At 38.9% G+C, this 19,054-nt stretch overlaps 1 protein-coding gene across 3 annotated transcripts in view; it reads left to right on the top strand.

Annotated features, from left to right (window-relative positions):
* Positions 1–17,433, top strand: part of LOC146003932 (uncharacterized) — a 36,481-nt gene extending 19,048 nt beyond the window's left edge. The window contains exons 3-6 of one of the 3 annotated variants that reach the window (XR_014443872.1): positions 7,052–7,187; positions 12,443–12,604; positions 13,679–13,844; positions 16,895–17,433. Coding sequence is in view for 2 of the 3 variants with exons in the window: in XM_083142437.1 (XP_082998563.1) it covers positions 7,052–7,187; positions 12,443–12,601 (295 nt within the window). In the remaining variant the exon portion in view is untranslated. Of the gene's footprint in view, positions 1–7,051; positions 7,188–7,870; positions 8,188–12,442; positions 12,605–13,678; positions 13,845–16,894 lie in introns of those variants that run through there. The other 2 variants (XM_083142437.1, XM_083142438.1) reach the window with 2 other exon arrangements.
* The last annotated feature ends 1,621 nt before the right edge of the window (positions 17,434–19,054 follow it).

Below are 19,054 nucleotides of genomic sequence, written 5' to 3'. Positions count from 1 at the left end.
ATAACATGGTAATGTATATTTCTAAGGATGATATAGATAGGAGTGTATTTGAAATTTGTTTGTACATTTTATGTAAATTGTATCTTATGTAAATAAAATATATAATGGGCATAAACAGCCATATGCATTGCTGTAAGTCCAATAAATATATTGATGATGATCAAAACAAGACAAAAAGTTCTAATGATATTTTATAACATTGGTTATTTTCTAAAAATAATCATGTGAACAGCAAAGAAGTAGTGCAACTTAGTAATATTGCCTGACTTAGCCTTAGAAAAATAACATGCCGAGTTCTATGCGTGAGGGAAAGTCTCCATGTTCTCCGAGCTTGTTTTCAAAACACCAGCAAGGACAGCCTTTGAAAAGGGGTGAGAAACAGATTCTACTCAATATTTATGTAACGTTCTGTCAGTAGTATCCTGAGAAACCAGTAAATGAAGTGGTTATGTTGGTATCCCCAGTGTCTGCAGTTTTAAGGGTTATGAAAAAGAGAATGACCGGGAGAGTAACAATGTATGCGGCTGCATATTCGTCTGATGTTTTGAGAACGGGTTCTCACATTCAGAGGCTCTTATACAGGGTGTTTCTAAAGGTCGTTTACAACGCTTGGGAGGTGATTCCTCTCACGAAAACAAGCAAAAAGTGTGAGTTCCATTTTTACGACTGAGGCTTCGTTTCCGAGATAGGAGCCTCGCAAAAGGTGACAAAGTGAACGTCACACCTAACTGGGACGAATACTATCACAGAGAGAGAGGCGGTTCCAAGGGAATCATAAAGGAATCGTATGTGCTCAGTCCGGAAGTCACTATGAAAAGTTCACTGCACGCATGCGCAATGGAGTCCTCAAAGGAATTGGGGATTTCCAGCAAGAACAATGCATGGAAAGGTTATGTAACGCAGCAAGAGGGACCGTGACAATGAGAAATGCGTTAAAGACAACACATCCCGACCTCAAACATCAAAATATGAGCACGGAAGACAAAATCCGAAAAGTTGAGCACGGTTGCATACCCCAGTTACACGCGAGGAACAAACGGATCATGTCATGTGGCATACGAGAGACACATTACTCCACCAGGAGGAGGAAAGAAAAACACATTATCAGATGATTGCGACAACGTGTATTTTTACACGCGACAACTACGTAATATCCCCTCCCCCCCACACACAACAAACAACAAATGCTACAATGTCTTATGCACAGACAGTGCGTGTCACTGTACACCAACTGAAGATGTCACTTTCACCACACAAAGGGGGTGGGGAGCGATACCAAGAGTGTTCTCACTGCGATTTGCCGAGGGCGATAATCACAGACGGTTTTCAAAATGTCTGCCGTTCACTTCTACGCAGAGATGACAGCGACGAATCAAGGATTGTCGAGTACGAGCAAACAAGCCAGGTGTATCTGCTACCGTCGCGGCGGCGACGTTGATGCGAGCAACGAGGTCCTCAGCTGATGTGACAGGTGCGTCGTATACGAGGGTTTTCATTTCTCCCCAGAAGAAAAAATTGAGAGGGTTGAGATCTGGCGACCTCGGTGGCCAAGGCACTGGCTCATCCCTACCAATGAACCTATTACGATACACGTCATGCAGTAAATGTCGTACATTACGATCGAAATGAGCTGGTGCCCCATCGTGTTGGTACCACATTTCTTGCCGCAGTGCCAAAGGTACGGTCTCCATCAGTTCAGACAGAACCTCACTAAGAAATGCATGATACGTGCGACCATTCAGGCGAACAGGGAGAATGTATGGTCCAATTAAATGATCATGTACTATCCCACACCACACATTCACTGAAAACCTGTGCTGGTTATGGGCCACAAAAAGTGCATGTGGGTTGTTAAAGTCCCAGACATGACTGTTTCTACTATTGAATACATCCATCCTGGTGAAAATGGCTTCATCTGTCCACAATGCCTTTGCCCCGAAGTGAGGGTTTATGTCCAGCTGATGCAACAACCATTGGCAAAACTCCATACGAGGGCGAAAGTCACGAGGTAACAGTTCTTGTACTTTCTGCAGTTTAAAAGAGTGCATTCCTTCCTATGACAACACTCGCCAAACATTCACATGAGACGTGTTTCATGCCCGAGCGAGCACGCGCGTACTGGTGCCAGGATGTTCTGCGACCGCTGTTATCACATCTTCTGCAAACTGATGTGTGCGTACACTTCAGGGTCTTCCAACGTCTTGCCGCGGTGGTAACACGATGTATGTCTGCTAGCTGCTGGGTAGTATACGCAGCCATTTGTGTAATAATGAGCTGGAACTGCAAAGTATCGTTTTTGTTTAACACTGGCACACTGCACAAATTGGCCGTATCACCGTACGAAGACCACAGACCAATTGTTGCGATACTTGACTTGCCCACTCCACCACGTCAACTTCTTTCAATACAACATACTAGTACTCTTCAATGCGTATGACAACCTAGAGCGAACTGCTGTTCATATCCCAGAACCTGCAACACGACTGGGACGATTGCTGGAGAGAACCAACCCTTCGAGCTCCTCTCACGGGTACAGCAGTCATGAAGGTCAAACGTAGTCTACGAGAGCCAGACTTGCCTGCGCAGCGCTTTCAAAACTGGTCTCTTTTCCGTCACAGTGATCGCGTGCGAACACTCTTGGTATCGCTCCCCACCCCCTTTGTGTGGTGAAAGTGACACGCACTGTCTGTGCGTAAGACATTGTAGCATTTGTTGTTTGTTGTGTGGGGGGGGGAGGGGATATTACGTAGTTGTCGCGTGTAAAAATACACGTTGTCGCAATCATCTGATAATGTGTTTTTCTTTCCTCCTCCTGGTGGAGTAATGTGTCTCTCGTATGCCACATGACATGATCCGTTTGTTCCTCGCATGTAACTGGGGTATGCAACCGTGCTCAACTTTTCGGATTTTGTCTTCCGTGCTCATGTTTTGATGTTTGAGGTCGGGATGTGTTGTCTTTAACGCATTTCTCATTGTCACGGTCCCTCTTGCTGCGTTACATAACCTTTCCATGCATTGTTCTTGCTGGAAATCTCCAATTCCTTTGAGGACTCCATTGCGCATGCGTGCAGTGAACTTTTCATAGTGACTTCCGGACTGAGCACATACGATTCCTTTATGATTCCCTTGGAACCGCCTCTCTCTCTGTGATAGTATTCGTCCCAGTTAGGTGTGATGTTCACTTTGTCACCTTTTGCGAGGCTCCTATCTCGGAAACGAAGCCTCAGTCGTAAAAATGGAACTCACACTATTTGCTTGTTTTCGTGAGAGGAATCACCTCCCAAGCGTTGTAAACGACCTTTAGAAACACCCTGTATAAAATGAATAGGTGCGGCGAACTATGAGTGTAACAGCAGATGATTGCGGTCATGGATCAGCTGACGCGGAGTGATACATCGAATCGGTGAGACCGTTTGTTTACAGAAGGTCTCAGGGATGGTGATTTAGACCTTAGTATCTGAATCTGATTTGTAAGTAATTCTCAGTTATACATATTATTTTCTCTTCACTTTAACGTAAGTAAAGTGGCCGCGGTGGCTCAGTCGGTAACACGTCTGACTACCATGCTCAAGGTCCCGGGTTCGATCCCTGGCCGGTTCAAATCCGGGAACTTTTCTAAATGAACTTTTCTAACATTCGAAGTGGCTCCGGCACCCACCAGCATCGAATGACATGGGTACCTGGGGAAAACCCTGGGGGGTAAAGGTGGTCAGGGGCGTGATGCTGATCACATTCTCCCACTCACGACCGGATCAAGAAAGTGTGGGGTGTTACCCCCACACCCCCTATACGCCTTCATGGCATGGTGCTAAGCACAGGGGAGCACTTTACTTTCCTTTTTTCTTTTACACACTTTTTTAACGTAAGTATAACTCAGGTTCAACTGTATTTAATTTTAAAAAGAATCTATTTCCTTCTGCAATACTTTGCCAAAACAATAATTTTCAGGACATTGAGACTGTGACAATGTTGCATGACACATTTTGTTAGTGCAGTTCTTCATTTTAGATATCCCCCATAGATGCACTCAGTTCCAAGCACCTGTCTTGCCTTTTTCATCTTTCAGGGGACTGTCACTAGTGAACTTGCAATCCAGTATAAAGTGGGAAAATGGAAAAACATTACGTTATAGTAGTAAAACTGCCACTTTTTAATCAAGGGGTCCCGTATTGGATACTTGTGGCGGCACGTTGCATAATGGATCAGGTCCCACTTTAGGCTGGGTATATGTATATCTGAACATAAAGTGTACTTGTGACAAACTTTATTTTGTAAACTTCATGAACATTAAGTTGGGTTTCCACTGCATTCACTCGAGTCTAATGCATTTCAGGTGGGTGCATGCATTAAGTGGTTTACTTTCGATGTCGTTGGGTTCAAGACCAGCCTGGGAATGGATGTTCTTTGTGAGTGCACAGTTAGCAATTTTATCAAATCCTTATTGTCATGTTTTAGCTAAAAGTTGCAGAAAAACGAGGCTAAATAACAAAAGTACAAAATGTAATACATTTGTTTCAATACGAGGGCCACTATTTATATTTTGAGCCTTGGCAACACTGATTGAAGTTAGGTGTGATTTGACGTTTGCACGGAATCGTCTGGCATTATTGACCATAACGTACTTCAAATGTTTTGTCAATAGCTTCATTTGTGTTGTTTATGTTGCCTTGGAGATTGCACGACAACAATAAAATGGAATTAACTCGTGAACATTTTCGTGCGATGATTTTTTACGATTTTCGACGTGGATTATCAAGACAAGAGTGCATCGATCAACTTACTTCCACATTTGGCGATGAAGCCCCATCCTTTGCCACTGTGAAACGCTGGTATAACGAATTTAATCGTGGCCGAGATTCACGAAGGTCGTCCAAAATCAGTTGTTGTTCAAGAAAACATTGATGCTGTGCAAAACCTAATACTGCAAGATCGTCATGTGACGTACTTTGAGATTGAGGCAACCATAGGCATTAGTTCCACCAGCATATATAAAATATTACATGATCATTTAGCTGTGAGAAAGGTATGTTCTCGTTGGATCCCACACAATTTGACAAAAACTCAAAAAGATGCTCACGTCAATTGGTGCAAACAAATGCTCAATAAATACAATCGTGGTGCTTCAAAAGACGTATATAAGATTGTAACAGGTGACGAATCATGGATATATGCATATGAGCCGGAACGTAAACAGCAGTCGACTGTATGGGTGTTTCAAGATGAACCCAATCCAACAAAAGTTGTTCGCGCTCGAAGCACATCGAAACAAATGGTCGCCTGTTTTTTCGGGAAAACTGGTCATGTGGCAACTGTGCCTTTAGAGGAACGTAGAATGGTCAACTCTGAATGGTACACAACAATTTGTTTGCCAGAGGTGTTCGGTCAAATACGGAAAACAAACAAACGCCGTCGGATCATTCTTCATCAAGACAATGCCAACTGTCACACATCTCATCTAACAACCAACTTTATGAACAGTCAAAAAATCGAATTGATGGGTCATCCACCGTACAGTCCTGATTTGGCACCCAATGACTTCTTCTTGTTCCCGAATGTCAAGAATAAATTTCGTGGACAACGATTTTCGTCGGCGGAAGACGCCGTTGATGCCTTCAAAAACCATATTATGGAGGTGTCTCAAGAAGATTGGAAAAACTGCTTTGACAAATGGTTCGAACGAATGCAAAAGTGTATTGACCATAAAGGAGAATACTTCGAAAAACAATAAAGCAGTTTTCAATGCCAAATTCCTGTTTTTTCATTGTTAGTCTCAAAATATAAATAGTGACCCTCGTAGCTGTGAAGTGCAAACCAAATGCTAAATTCTAGAACACTAAAGTGAGTTTCACCGGAAACCAGATTTGCGTAACTCCTTTGGCTTGCCACCGCAATGGAAGCAGCTAAAATCAGACATTTGAAATATGGCATACATCACTGATCTCACTACATGACAGATGCTAGTTTATTCTGATACAGTTTCAATCACTGCCAGGTTTGCCATCTGTGAAACATCATTGCCAAACATGTGTTTGGTACAAGCATGGATATCTACTGTCCTTCTCTAAGTGTCCTTTAAAAGGGCATGCATATAATGCCAATGAGTCATTCAGGCCTTAAGCCTTAGACTCTGAGGCTGATTTTCCAGGTATTTGCACTAACGTCAAGCATGTTTTCAGCGGGAAATTTGAAATTCTGCATGCTTCTAAATAGAATTTTATATTTCCGGGACTCAGAACGTTAGAGGTACAAATGACACTTCGTTTTGTTCAGTATACTTTGAGCTATAATCCTGATGGGGGAGAAAAAATCCCGTAATCAGAAGAAGAAAAAGGGAAAGTAACTAATTTTTCACATGAAATTTGAAATGTCGAGGATGTCTTTGTCTCCCCCTTCCAAATCCGTTCCTAATAACTCATTGTCAATTTCACTCAGTGACAAACCTGGTCTTCTTGCCATCCTCCACGGCAACTTACCTAAGTAAACACGTGACACAAGGGCCTAAACATAGCATGACCGACACAAACAAGGCAAATCATTCAACAATACTTCCTTTGAAATCCTACAACGCAGTTTTATGAAACTGCAAGTAGCAGTTGGCTGTTTTCCAACCATTTGTTGGCAGCTGGAGGCTTTTGACTTTCTTTCCCTGCCATATCCCCCTCCCACCACTCCCACCCATGCTCTTGGCACCAGCAATGTCAGAAGGTCGTACCTCTATTGCCAAAAGTGTTTTGAAACACCAAAATCGAAAGACAAAATCGTCCTTCCAGTACCAAAACCATTAATGAGCTCAATCTTACTTTTAAGATGAAAACATCTTAATGTTCAATATCCTGGAAGAAACAAGTTAGCATGCAAATGTATGAACAAAAATTGTCAGAAACCACTAGGTGAAAAAGTCAAAATTTGTACATTCGTCGTTTTGGGATTGGAACGACAATATATGAAATGTGTACCAAACTTGTGTCAATTCCACTGTAATAAGAAGATTTACAAATTAATTGAAACATAGGTGTTGGATTTTCTACAATGTGCATATTTCTACTTTTAGAATCCAAATGGGTCATATAGAAGCATACTTTGCAGGAAAATTCATTCCAATCAAAGCTGTCTCATTGCATCTCGATGATGATGGAGTTCCAAACGGAACAGCAAATCTACAAGTTACAGGATATGAATCATACACAGTAAGTTAGATTTTGATTTTCTTTAAATAGAATTTAATTGATTTGCCCACAGTTAATGGTGGTTTAGTGTTACTTAAATTTGAAAGTAGTTTCCACATTTCATTGCAAAAGAATTGTTACTTTCAATTAGTTATTCACAATTTAAAATATTATTGATGTAGGTTATGGATTAAATTATACCTCTGATGTGGATAGCTGTGTGTTACATTTGATTTAATTGCATGTAAAATGTCAACCTTATCCTGTGTAATATGTAGAAGTTACTGAAATCCAGTAATGTGTATCATATCAAAACATTGAGGCACTGCAATATCTCAGGAAAATGTATGTAGCTTTATTCTTAAAATTCTACAATTTTTGTAATAGAAACTGTATCCAGTACTGCATGCAGTCTCGCCATCGAAGTTGTTCGGAGCAGGCATTGTTTTTTGTGAAATATTCAGAGAAAACTGATACAAACAGATACAAGAGGAAATAAACTGTATAAATATGCATTTTTCCCCCACAAAATGTGCATCTTTGAGTAATATCATGGAAGTAAGATCGGTTAACATGTTTGTGAACAAGTAACATAGGATATCTACTAAAGGTAGTTTACAATTTCTTAGTTTAATAGCATGACTGTTAATTGACATGTGGGAAACTACTTTGGCTATTTTGGTAAACTGTTTTGTATATTCCAGGTGAAAGAAGTTGCATAATTTGAAAATGAACCAAACTTTTCCAGTACATTGGATTGGTTGAGATGGACCAACTGCATGGTTTTGTAGGTCCACTGACACCCCCTCACTCAAATGTCTTTGAGGTTAAAACCAGACTAACCACTGACCCTGTTGATGGAGGATATGGTACAATGAGTATGAGTGGAGTTGGAATGCCGATATAAGATGTATGTGCCACCAAAGGTGCACATGTTGCAGTGAACTAAAAAAAAAGCATGTATTCATTTTTATTGGAATATTTCAACTGTTCAAACTGTCTTCATCATGAGATATACCGAAATGAAGACTCACCTGTCCACGAAACTGTTTTTTAAGAAATGTGATTAATTTCCAGAACCACTTCCAAGAGGATGGCAACTGAAATTAATAGAACTTCTTAGAGAACAGTGTTGCAGATAGGTGAGTACTTCTTATCAGTATAATAATTGTTGCTGTATCTTTCTTTCCTTGAAATATGAATTCATCAGGTGAGTTAACAAGAATGGATGATACATCTGATGTTGAGCTGAAACAGGTTGGGTTTATTATAGGGGTGAGCTGATACCACTTTGAACCAATACCAATACCCTTACTACCCTTACTCCCTGATGGTGCAGTGGTAACGTTATCGCCTTGTAATGAAGGGGTCCCAGGTTTGATACCTGGTGGAGGCACACAGTGGTTTGGATCCCACTTTAAACTGCAGGTCCAGTCCCGATTAGCCTTTCTGTGCATAAAGTGGACTTAAAACATCAACTCAATCAATCAGTAAATACTCTTACTAATTCCACCAATACCAATGCTTCAAAATTATAACAAAAGTTTTTAAAATATTGATTAATACGAGGATCGTGCCAAATAAAGTGATTACATGCTCTACTTATATAATTATGGATAACTAGGTTACTGTATTCCTTTGTAATAGTCTCCAGCCGAGTATAGCACATATTACCAAATTTCTCACACTGTCAGCAGAATCGTTTTTCTTGATATCACTGACGTCCTCGCACAGGATCTTGTAACTTCCGAAACAAGTCATACTCATAAGAACTCATTTTCAGACTATAGGCAGTTCCTATAGCACTCCTCAATCCCACTGCTCAAGCAGTTGCCCCACTGAATTTGCAACGTGGCACTTTGAGTTGTGGTGCATCACAATCGGATGTCTTGCCAAATGGGTTGGTCGTTTCAGACAAATAGCTGGACAAAGGTGCTTCTTCAGAAAACGAATGTAACATGGTACTCACTGTTCACAGTAACTCCCTTGTGTACTGTGTGATGTCGTAGGCAACAAAAATCACAATTTTACTGTTGCTGGGTGCTTGTTGGAACTTCGCCGTCATTGCAAATCAGTATGGCAAACTTCATAACCATTGTTGGATATTGAAATGCCACGTCACCACAAGCTTGCAAGAGTTTTCTGTGACACTTAACGGTATTTCTTTGAAACGTGAATTTTGATGAACGCAATTAGTCCTTTTTGTGATTTTTTTTTTATATAGTGCACTACTCAATATGCCTACAGTCAGCACATTGCTACCACCACATGTCAATCTGTAGAACTACGGCATATTAGGTGTAGAGGCAGAAATAAAACCCATTATCTGAATCCATGATAAATTGTTGCTACCAGTGAGAAAACGTGGACATATTTTTGAGTAATCCCCCCCTTTTTTTTAATGATCCTGGTATTAGTGGGTATTTCACTTCAATTACAAGCATTTTCCTTTAACACTGCAGTGTACGGGCGGGTGGCGTAAATCCACTCAGAGAGAACTAAAGTGATGGCATTGCACGTTTTTGTTGGATGGATCTGTTCTTTCAGGAATTCTCTAGCGCAGGTGCCATCTCCATCTCGTTACAATGCCCAGTTGCCTTGACATGTGCTACTGTCAAAATTTGAGGGTTTTTGTTCATTCGGTGGTGTTTTAGTTTTGGGATGTACAGTGCTGGGGTTTCCCGTCTGAATTGTTGCTGTGAAAATGGATTGCAAAGCGGAGCAGAGGCAAATTTTGGACCTGATAAACGAGCTGAGTGACCAAGCAAACAAATAATTATACATGTATAGTTGAAAATTAATAATTTTTAAGCCAAGTATTTCAGTGAGCGCCATGCCGCCTATGCATGTAATGGCATCATGGAAACAGCAGGCACTGTTGCACAAAACCATACAATATTCATTTCGTGAACAAAACCAACAGTAATTATTACAAAAATACAATACAATGATTACAGAAGAATAGCCAAATGTCCAGTGGTGTGTAAAACGAGAGAATGAAATATTGTATATTGTTGCTGAAACATTAATACGTACATTATTTTTGATTATTGAGCGCAATGCTGTCCACACGTGTGGTTACGTTTCAGAATGCAGCACTTGCACTGCAGTCTTAATATATTCAAAAAATATATCAGAATATAAATGTACCTGTTACGTAATCACAAAATATAGTTTTTTCACATAATATTTGTATATAATCAATGGTTATTTAAAATTTTGCATAACTTCCAGGATAATTCAGACTCCTCGCAAGTGTCACGTGTCACTTTTGCAGACCCCGTGAATAATGAAAATGCCAGAAGAGTATCAGCTGGTATCAGTAAATAAGGCTCGTGGTTTATTAATATTGTCATTATTATTATTATACTTTTGTTTTCTATTCCTATTTTTTGCCTTTTTTAATATTTCAATTACAAATTGTTCAATATATTTAATATTACATTAAAGAGATTACTTATAATCAGGGCTCGGATTTTGATAACCTAAAAATCTTTGAAAAATGACATTTAAAATAACACCAAAAATCCTGTAAAATGACCTAAAATCTTTGATAAATGACCCAAAAATTCATACAAAACTCAATCTGCTTATTGAAAATAGTATATATATTTATATTGTACACTTACTTTATGGATCACAATCAATAACATTGGGAAGAATTCACAAATATATGTCCTCACCAAATTCTGAGATTATCTGCTTCAAATGAGCAGCTTTAGATGGCTTTATCTTCGGCATTTTAAGTCCACTCGACACCTAAACTCACGAATAGAAGAAACAGAAGTCACACCCTCCCAACCACGAATATCGGAATAAGATAAATGTTCGTGCTAATTAACCTTCAAAAATACAACGTTCAGCTGCACCGACAGTTAAGCTGTCGCTTTCCTTTGATTCTCAAGCACTTGGTATTTATTGTTAATTTTCAAAATAAACTTTTTTGTTCATTCCGAAACAAACAATTTAACAATTGCTTCTTCACCTTGGTGTGTTGTGCAGACTGTGAATAAGAAACTTGACAATGTTGCATTTCATAAACGTCCAGGCCAGGATTCGAACCCGGGACTATTGGCGTTGTAGAGCGATATGCTAACCACTCCACAATGGCGCCGGCGCAACATTATTAAATAACAGTCACGCAATACACACGCTATTGCACAACTATGAAGCATAAGGGCTGTATTGCACAACGTGCTACAACGCCAGGAGTCTTGGATTCGAATCCCGGCCCTGGCATGGATATTTGTGAGTGTCCATTCATCAATTTCATCATATCACTCATCCCCATTTTCGTAAATTAGCCAAAAGTGGCAGAAAAAGCTAAGTAAAATAAATCAATCAATAAGGGCTGTATTGAATCCTCTGACAACTGTTCTTCATGCCGTAAGAGTAAAATTATCTTACACCGCCCTTGTTATGAAAATGCTGAACTCAAAACTGACCCATTCTCGCAATGTTTGTGAACACACAAGACAATGAAAGGTCATTGTGCATATTCAGCCGAATTTGACACCCGTAGCTTTACCAAGACACCACAAGTCATCAGGGTCAACAGGGTGGCAACGAAAAAACAAAGGACGGAACACGGATGACAAACGAAAGGGTCATTTTGTGTTTGTGGGGGGGGGGGGAGACATGTTGTTTTCCGTGTTTCTTCGAGAAAAGATAACTCTGGCTGTAGGCGATGGAAATTCATGGGACTTGGACAGTCAGGTTGAAAATGTTGTGCCCCTTCTTATGATGAACCTTAAAGTGGCGAGTTTTATGAAAACTTCTTGCACGCAAGAAAAATACAGAACATGGCATTTAACTCGCACGCCGCAGTTTCCTAACTGTACAACGTTGCACTCCTGCCATTGGCTGGTCGCCACACACACCCTCTGCGTGGCTCTGCCCCGAAATCACTTCTAAAACCGTGCGTTGTATAGTTAGCAATGTCTACGTTGCACCAGTTAAAAGATGAAATGTCATCAAAATCCGGGTCCTGCTTATAATATACAATGTGGGGGAAATTGGAAGAAGAGGAAAAAAGAAAAGCAGAATAGAAACTAAACTGTTCAAATGCAGCCTCAGACTTGTGTTGTCAACTCACCTGATGTCAACTGTTTGAGACAGTAGGAGTCTTGTGATAAAAATGAATATTTGTCAACAAAACCAATAAAGAAAGTGAATAGAAAGTTAGTACTTATTCATAAATTTGTTTAGTTCATTTATATTTTAAAGTTCTATTTTCGTGCAGAGAAATTTTTGTCACTTTTTTTATTTTCCTGTAGAGAGCTCTCTCGCTGGATGGTTGCAGCTTTATGGGACAGCACATAGATGTTAAACGTAAAAGGTATTTCAAGAGGAAGAGTAATTTTAAAGAAGCAAAACAGAATATCAAATGCGAGAGTAAAGTAAAAAAAGTCAAAGTAGAATCCAATCCAACGTGACAGGTAAGTGTATTTTTTCCTACAGTTGTTTTCATGAAGTTTGTTTTCCTTTGCATGGTTATTTCATACTGTCATTTATTTATTTTTTTATATGCTGAAATTACGTGAAGACCCATAAATATGAAGAGTCAAAGAATATTGATTTCATAAAAAGTGCTTTAATTCCACAACCACAGCTTTTTTCTGATATACTACACTTTTATACGTGGGTTGGAGATTTAATAGTGGCAACACTGCTGTATATACACCATGAAACTGAACTATTGCTTCTCGCTTATGCCACACGTTAGTTTGATCCCTAAGCTACCTCCCAGTAAATGGACTCTTCCTTCCACCACTAAGTGCATGTGCAGTGACGAGAGGAATAGAGTAGTGTTGGAGTTGGTGGTCTAAAGTTGTGGAGTCACAACAATGTTTTCGAAGCAGGAACAATAGTTGGATAAAGATTGAATGTGCCCGCGAGCATACAGCATGACCGTGTTATCAAGGTCTTTGTGAGGCACGTGGGGAAACTGCATTGCAAAAGAAGATGCGACACTTGCTCCTGAATCCTCTCATCATTTTGAAGGACAATGCTCGGGTGCATGTAGCGAAACCTGTGCCAGCTCGATGAGACTGGATGATGCTCCACCATACTCCCTGGACTGAAGCCTCGGTAACTTTGTTTTGACCCCTAAGATGAAGGGTTTGTTTTGACCCCTAAGATGAAGGGCATTTGCTTCTGAACTGTTCCAGAGATTCTTCAGGCAATAGACCACTCCATTCGAACCATCAACAGAACAGGTATACTACGACTTCCAAATTGCTAACAATGGTTGTACAAAAGGCTGTAAAAGTTTCACAGAAGTATCTCTTTTGTATTGTTTGTAAAAAAATAGTTGCCATTATTAAATCTCTCCAACCCTCGTATTTAATAATGAGAACAAGAACAATGTGTGTCAAATAGGGGTCCAGTAGGGACCTGTGGGGGGGGGGGGGGGCAAAGTTTGAAATTTTCCGAAGAAGTTACAACGTTCAGAATTGTTAATGTAATTTCTGTTGGTTTGTTCATTTTATTATATTTTATTTTTTTCCAAGGTTGGGACATGGGCATTACATATCCTCTAAGAATAGTCATTTGTCGTGCTTCCCTCCAAATTTGTTCCAACCAACATCGACAGGGCTGATACTGGAAGCTAAGTTCCGGAACTTTGTTTCCATAAGCTGGCAACACTGCCACTTGTATTAGAGCCACATATTTATGGTGAATAAACAATCAAGATATCTGTACAAAAACTGGGCACGTTTTGGGATTAAAAGCTTTATATACAATGACATTTCAATGTTAAAATGGTGGATAAAACCCAAAATTTGAATTAAATACTATACTAGTTACTGGGGATGGGACCGATTAATCGGTACTCTATCGGTGTCTGCCAATATAGGCATATCGGTTTATTGGTAAAATTACCGATCCGATATATCTTATCTTCTGCCATTTTGTTGTAATTTTTATGGATAATCTCCATGCCCTACTTTCTGAAAAAGTAAATGTCTAAATATTCAACTTCTTTTGCATAGCAATCAACTTGAAACACACATTTATTACGGAGATCAATGAAAGTTTCAGGGTCTTCAAGGACCATTTCTATTTTTATATCGGTTATTGATATCGGTAAATTTTATATCGGTACTCTATCGGTATCGGCCAAAATTTCATATCGACCCATCCCTACTAATTACACAAGAAAATAAATATACCCCTTCTAATAGTACATTATCAGAGTATTAATCCTGTGTAATGGAGTCCATTTTGGCTTCTCAAATATTGACATCAGAATTCAATTTTCCATGATTTGCATAACTCGCAGGATAATTCAGACTTCAGAAGGTGTTGCCTCAGTAAATAAACTCTAAATTTCATGTTGAAGAGTTCTTCTTCTCAGGGGGAGTGGAGTACGGTTTCATCTCTTGTTCTTTGGTCATATAAACTTAAATTTTACCTTATTATTATTATTGTTTTACAAATCATAAAATTCAAATTAAATTGAAAATAATGTAGCATTGTTCACAAGTTCAGGCGTGAGTTCACTATTTAAACAGAAACTCTATTTGCTTTGCTTCCTTCCCATAAACTTCTATCATTTTGTTGATGAATTGTGTTTTTCACGATGCACAGATAACAAATGGACCACTAAACCTGCTGTTCTTCATGGTACCTCTGCTCCTTGTTTTTATGCACCAAAGGATACTATAAGAAAAGTAATTCAAAATTACTGTAAGTGAATTGAATTGTCAAGGTCAGATCCTGACTTAAGGAAATAATTTCCTGATTTTTCGAGGTCACGAACAATCTAGAAATTCCAATTAATTGTATTTAAAGGTGTTATTTCTTGGTATTTTCTGCACAATAAGTGTGAATAAGTGAGAATGTTCTTGATACGTGGGTAACTTTGCCTTTATCTTACCAAAACAATCACTTGAAGGGAAAACATTGTGTAGAATTCAAGATTTTCAACGCATTTTGAAAATTTCCAGACCTGGTCGGGAAACAGTGGCATATGCAAGGGGGGGTATAGGGTTTAACCCCCCCCCCCCCCTTTGTTGAGCTTTTGAAATGTGGAAAATGCTGTGAAAAAAATTTAAGTGACTATTTTATCACAGTCCTAAACTTAGCAAATCCCTTGTGTATTTCTAGCTGTTTCATGGTGTCGCTTGGCTTATTTCGCGCAAATATGAGAATATTCTAACTTATTTTTTTTACTTCTTCTCTAAAATATTTAACCCTAGAATACTACCGTACGTAAAATTTATGTATGCTTCGCGCTCAATTCCCTCCCCTACCACAGAAGAAAAATCTTGACGTGCATGTAGTAATAACGCCATTTGTATTCACATAAGATTTGCGTGAATTTTTCTATAATATCTCATTATTCTATAATATGATCAACATCGCAGCAATCAATAGATACATTATTCACACTCACAACTTCTACAACAATGAGAGCAACTCAGAAAAAGAGACCATTCTCACGAATTCAGTTCATGCTTCACCTCCATGAGAACTTGACCAAGATCTGGCAGGAGGAAAGGCTAATAAATCCGGGACTGTCACAGGAGTTAAGAAAGTCAATTTTGAAGGTACTGGGGAAGGAAGAGACAAGTACAGTAGCAGCCACGTCACAAGGGAACAGAAAGTATTGCAGTTTCTGCAACTACAAGAAAAGGAGGATGACAACTACGTACTGCTCCTGTGGGAAGCCAATTTGGGGAACACTACCGTACGTAAAATTTACGTATGCTTTGCGCTCAAATCCCTCCCCCACCTCGCACCCACTCACCCCTCTGCCTAGCAGTGCCTCAAGTTGTCTGTTGGACATAAGGAAGCACTGTGGTAAGGAGGGTGCAAGCGCTGATCGTCTTGATTTGGTTTGTTATGTTTCGCACTGTACATCAAGTTTACTTAGCTGTGTAAAACTAGAAATATCTTTCACGTAATTTTGACATTTGTAAATTCGATTTGGATACTTAGATTTTGAAAATGAAAGTTTAGAAGCATGCACTATTTTCTTGTAAGACTTTAAAATTACATTTGTTCCATATTTACAGCGTTATGAATATTATTATTGTTTGCTTTTCATTGTTCGAACTTTTTGCCTTCATTCTTAATGTACGAACGGGGTTGTCAAGCAAGACCTTCTCTTAAAATATTCTATGTTTAATAAAACCATGTTTATACATTTTAAAATGAAGAATAAAATTCCAATATAAGGAAAAATAAACAAAATAATGTTCACAATGAATAGAAATTTGATTTCATGATGTAGAAGTTGTTTTAAAAATAGATTCCTTCATGTACGTAAAATTTACGTAGCGGTAGTTACACTGTAATATTGGAACACGATAGTGTTCTAGGGTTAAAACTCAGTATTTTTATTATTTTGCTAAGTCATTGCCCCATCTGCCGATGACCAAATGCCTCACCACTGATGATCAGTTATGTTTAATTAATAAGGTGAATAAATTGTTCAGGTTCTTAAATGAATTATCAGGCCACTACACTGTTGGTTGTCTGTCAGTATGGGCAGTTTTTATATTGACATTTTGTACTAATTGGTAAAATATTCTATCCTCACACTTCCCTCTCGTAACGTGGACGTAGTAAATGTTTGAGGAATTTTGGAAAATCTCTACAATTTAAACATAATTTGTTAATTATGGGTAGTCTTTATAATGCCTAGCTTTTGTTTTTTTAATGTAAGTAAGTTTTTTTAAAAAATGGTGGTGAAAAAGTCTTTCTTGTCTTATTCATAGGCTTGGGAAGGTGATGGAATGAAGGCAAAGACTGTTCCTGGTGCTTTTTTACTGCCGAAATACAGGCTGCGTCCACCAAGTAAATGTGACGTGAGTGTTGGTTTCTAAGTGCAAATTGAATTTCATTGACAGTATTGTGATATTGGTGAAACAACACCAAAGTACAAATGTACAGAATTTCTTTTATAATAAGATTTTGTGTTATATAGTATATGAATGTTTAGTTTCCGAATATTATATATTAAGGTGATAGCAATACAAGTCTCATATATGTGTGTTAAGGAAGATAGCTTCTATTGTTTCTTAAATTTAATAATACCAGTATGTGTATTTATAATTTTGTGTTGTAAGTGTCAGTGCCCCCAAAAGTAATTTGCTGGTATAATTTATCATGGTTTCAAAGGACAGAAATTATTAATGTGAATCAGTGATCTAATAACCTTACAAAAATCCAGATCTTCCTAACTGAAGATAATAATTTGACGTAATATATTCACTAAGAATAATTCACATAATCATAGCAAGTGTTTCTGAGAAAAGGACATGTATAATGCTTTGTTATGCAGGTAAATTGAATTCAAATCTTCATTATTTTTCAGTTAACTTTTATTTCTCATATACACTTTTTGCCTATGAGGAAATGTCTCTGTTAAGTTTTCATACATGTTGTTGATTTTGTTTTGCAAATTATAGCAGAAAATTACATAGATATTAACCAAATTGGTTATGGTGTGAAAGATTTATTGAAAACTAGCTGTTTGATAAAAAAATGAGAGAAAGTTGCCTTTATTGTAAACTAAAAATAAATCCTTCTCAGGTAAAAATAACTTTTTAATATAAATTGAAATTCATTTGCTTGCATATTTATATAAAGAATTTCAATGAAAGAAATCCAAATGGTTATACAGAAAGTAAACACTTTAGTTTTTGGTTTGGAAATCATGAGAGAATGCTTGATGCTTTTATTTTTCAGTCATTCATGAAAAAACAAGTGTGGTTTGTCAGCACGTTACCTAGTCAAGTGGTGATATATTTCTAATTTTGTTAGATAAAATGAAATGTACTGGTATATTTGAACATTTTTCTTCATTGCTTATGCTAAAGGAAACTGACATTTTCCCGACTTCCATTCATATCTAATGGAATGGAAATCATATGTTACAACATGAAAGTTACCAATTACCATTTCATGCACTGATAACGTACGTGTTCTATGCCCAATTTTTCATTGTTTCAGAAAAGCCGTTTAAAGTTTGACATGATATATTTATTGAACCTTTGTCACCATTGCGCTGAAAGTTTGTATCATTGAAAAGGCTGACATGTTGAAGCACCTCTAAAAAAAGTATTTGTTTCGTTAGGTACTACCGCTGTAATTAATAATTGAAATTTTAGATAGAACAATTGCACACAACAGTAGCTTTGATTTGATAGTGCCAGTGTTCTGTCTGGTAGATACGAGGTGCATCCAAAAAGTAAGTTCCGAAAGTGCCCCAAGATGGCACAAGTGGTCAGAGCGGGACGCGCTTGCGCAGGAGTGGAGGAGGAACACGTAGCCATAACCTGGCACGAGCTCAGTTGTGTGGAGGCAGTGGAGAGAGAACTGTGGTACGGGAAACATGACTGCGTGTGTACAGTGCGAGGTACGTGCAGCAATCAGGTTTCTCCACGCTAAGAAGCTGTCGGCGTCAGTGATCCCCCGGCAGGCATGGTGACGCCTGAATTGGTGGAAAGTGTGCAGCAAGCAATGCTGCAGACCGGGCAGTTCACAATGTCCAAACTCTCATGTCAGTTTCCGCAGATCTTCTGTTCCCTGCTGCATGAGATCGTCACCTAGCGACTGCAGTTTCTCACGCTGTGTGCATGATGGGTTCGTCGTGGACATTGGTGCGGCCTGCTGTGCATTTTTTACACCATCTTCGGACAATTCCTTCACTAATGTCATTCTGTCCATACACTTCACTTTTCTAACGTTGGAAGCGGCCCCGGCACCCACCCAGTGTCGAATAGCATGGGTACCTGGGGGAAACCCTGGGGGGTAAAGGTGGTCAGGGACGTGGTGCTGATCACATCACCCCCACTTACGACCGGATCAAGAAAGTGTGGGGCGTTACCCCCACACCCCCTATACGTCTTCATGGCGTGGTGCTAAGCACAGGG

This window comes from Lepisma saccharinum, chromosome 21 (genome assembly GCF_977018435.1).
Source record: "Lepisma saccharinum chromosome 21, izLepSacc3.1, whole genome shotgun sequence".
In the NCBI taxonomy this organism is placed as follows: Eukaryota; Metazoa; Arthropoda; class Insecta; order Zygentoma; family Lepismatidae; genus Lepisma; species Lepisma saccharinum.
The sequence above is the reverse complement of the archived record's forward strand: the minus strand, read 5'-3'. Positions and strand labels throughout refer to the sequence as shown.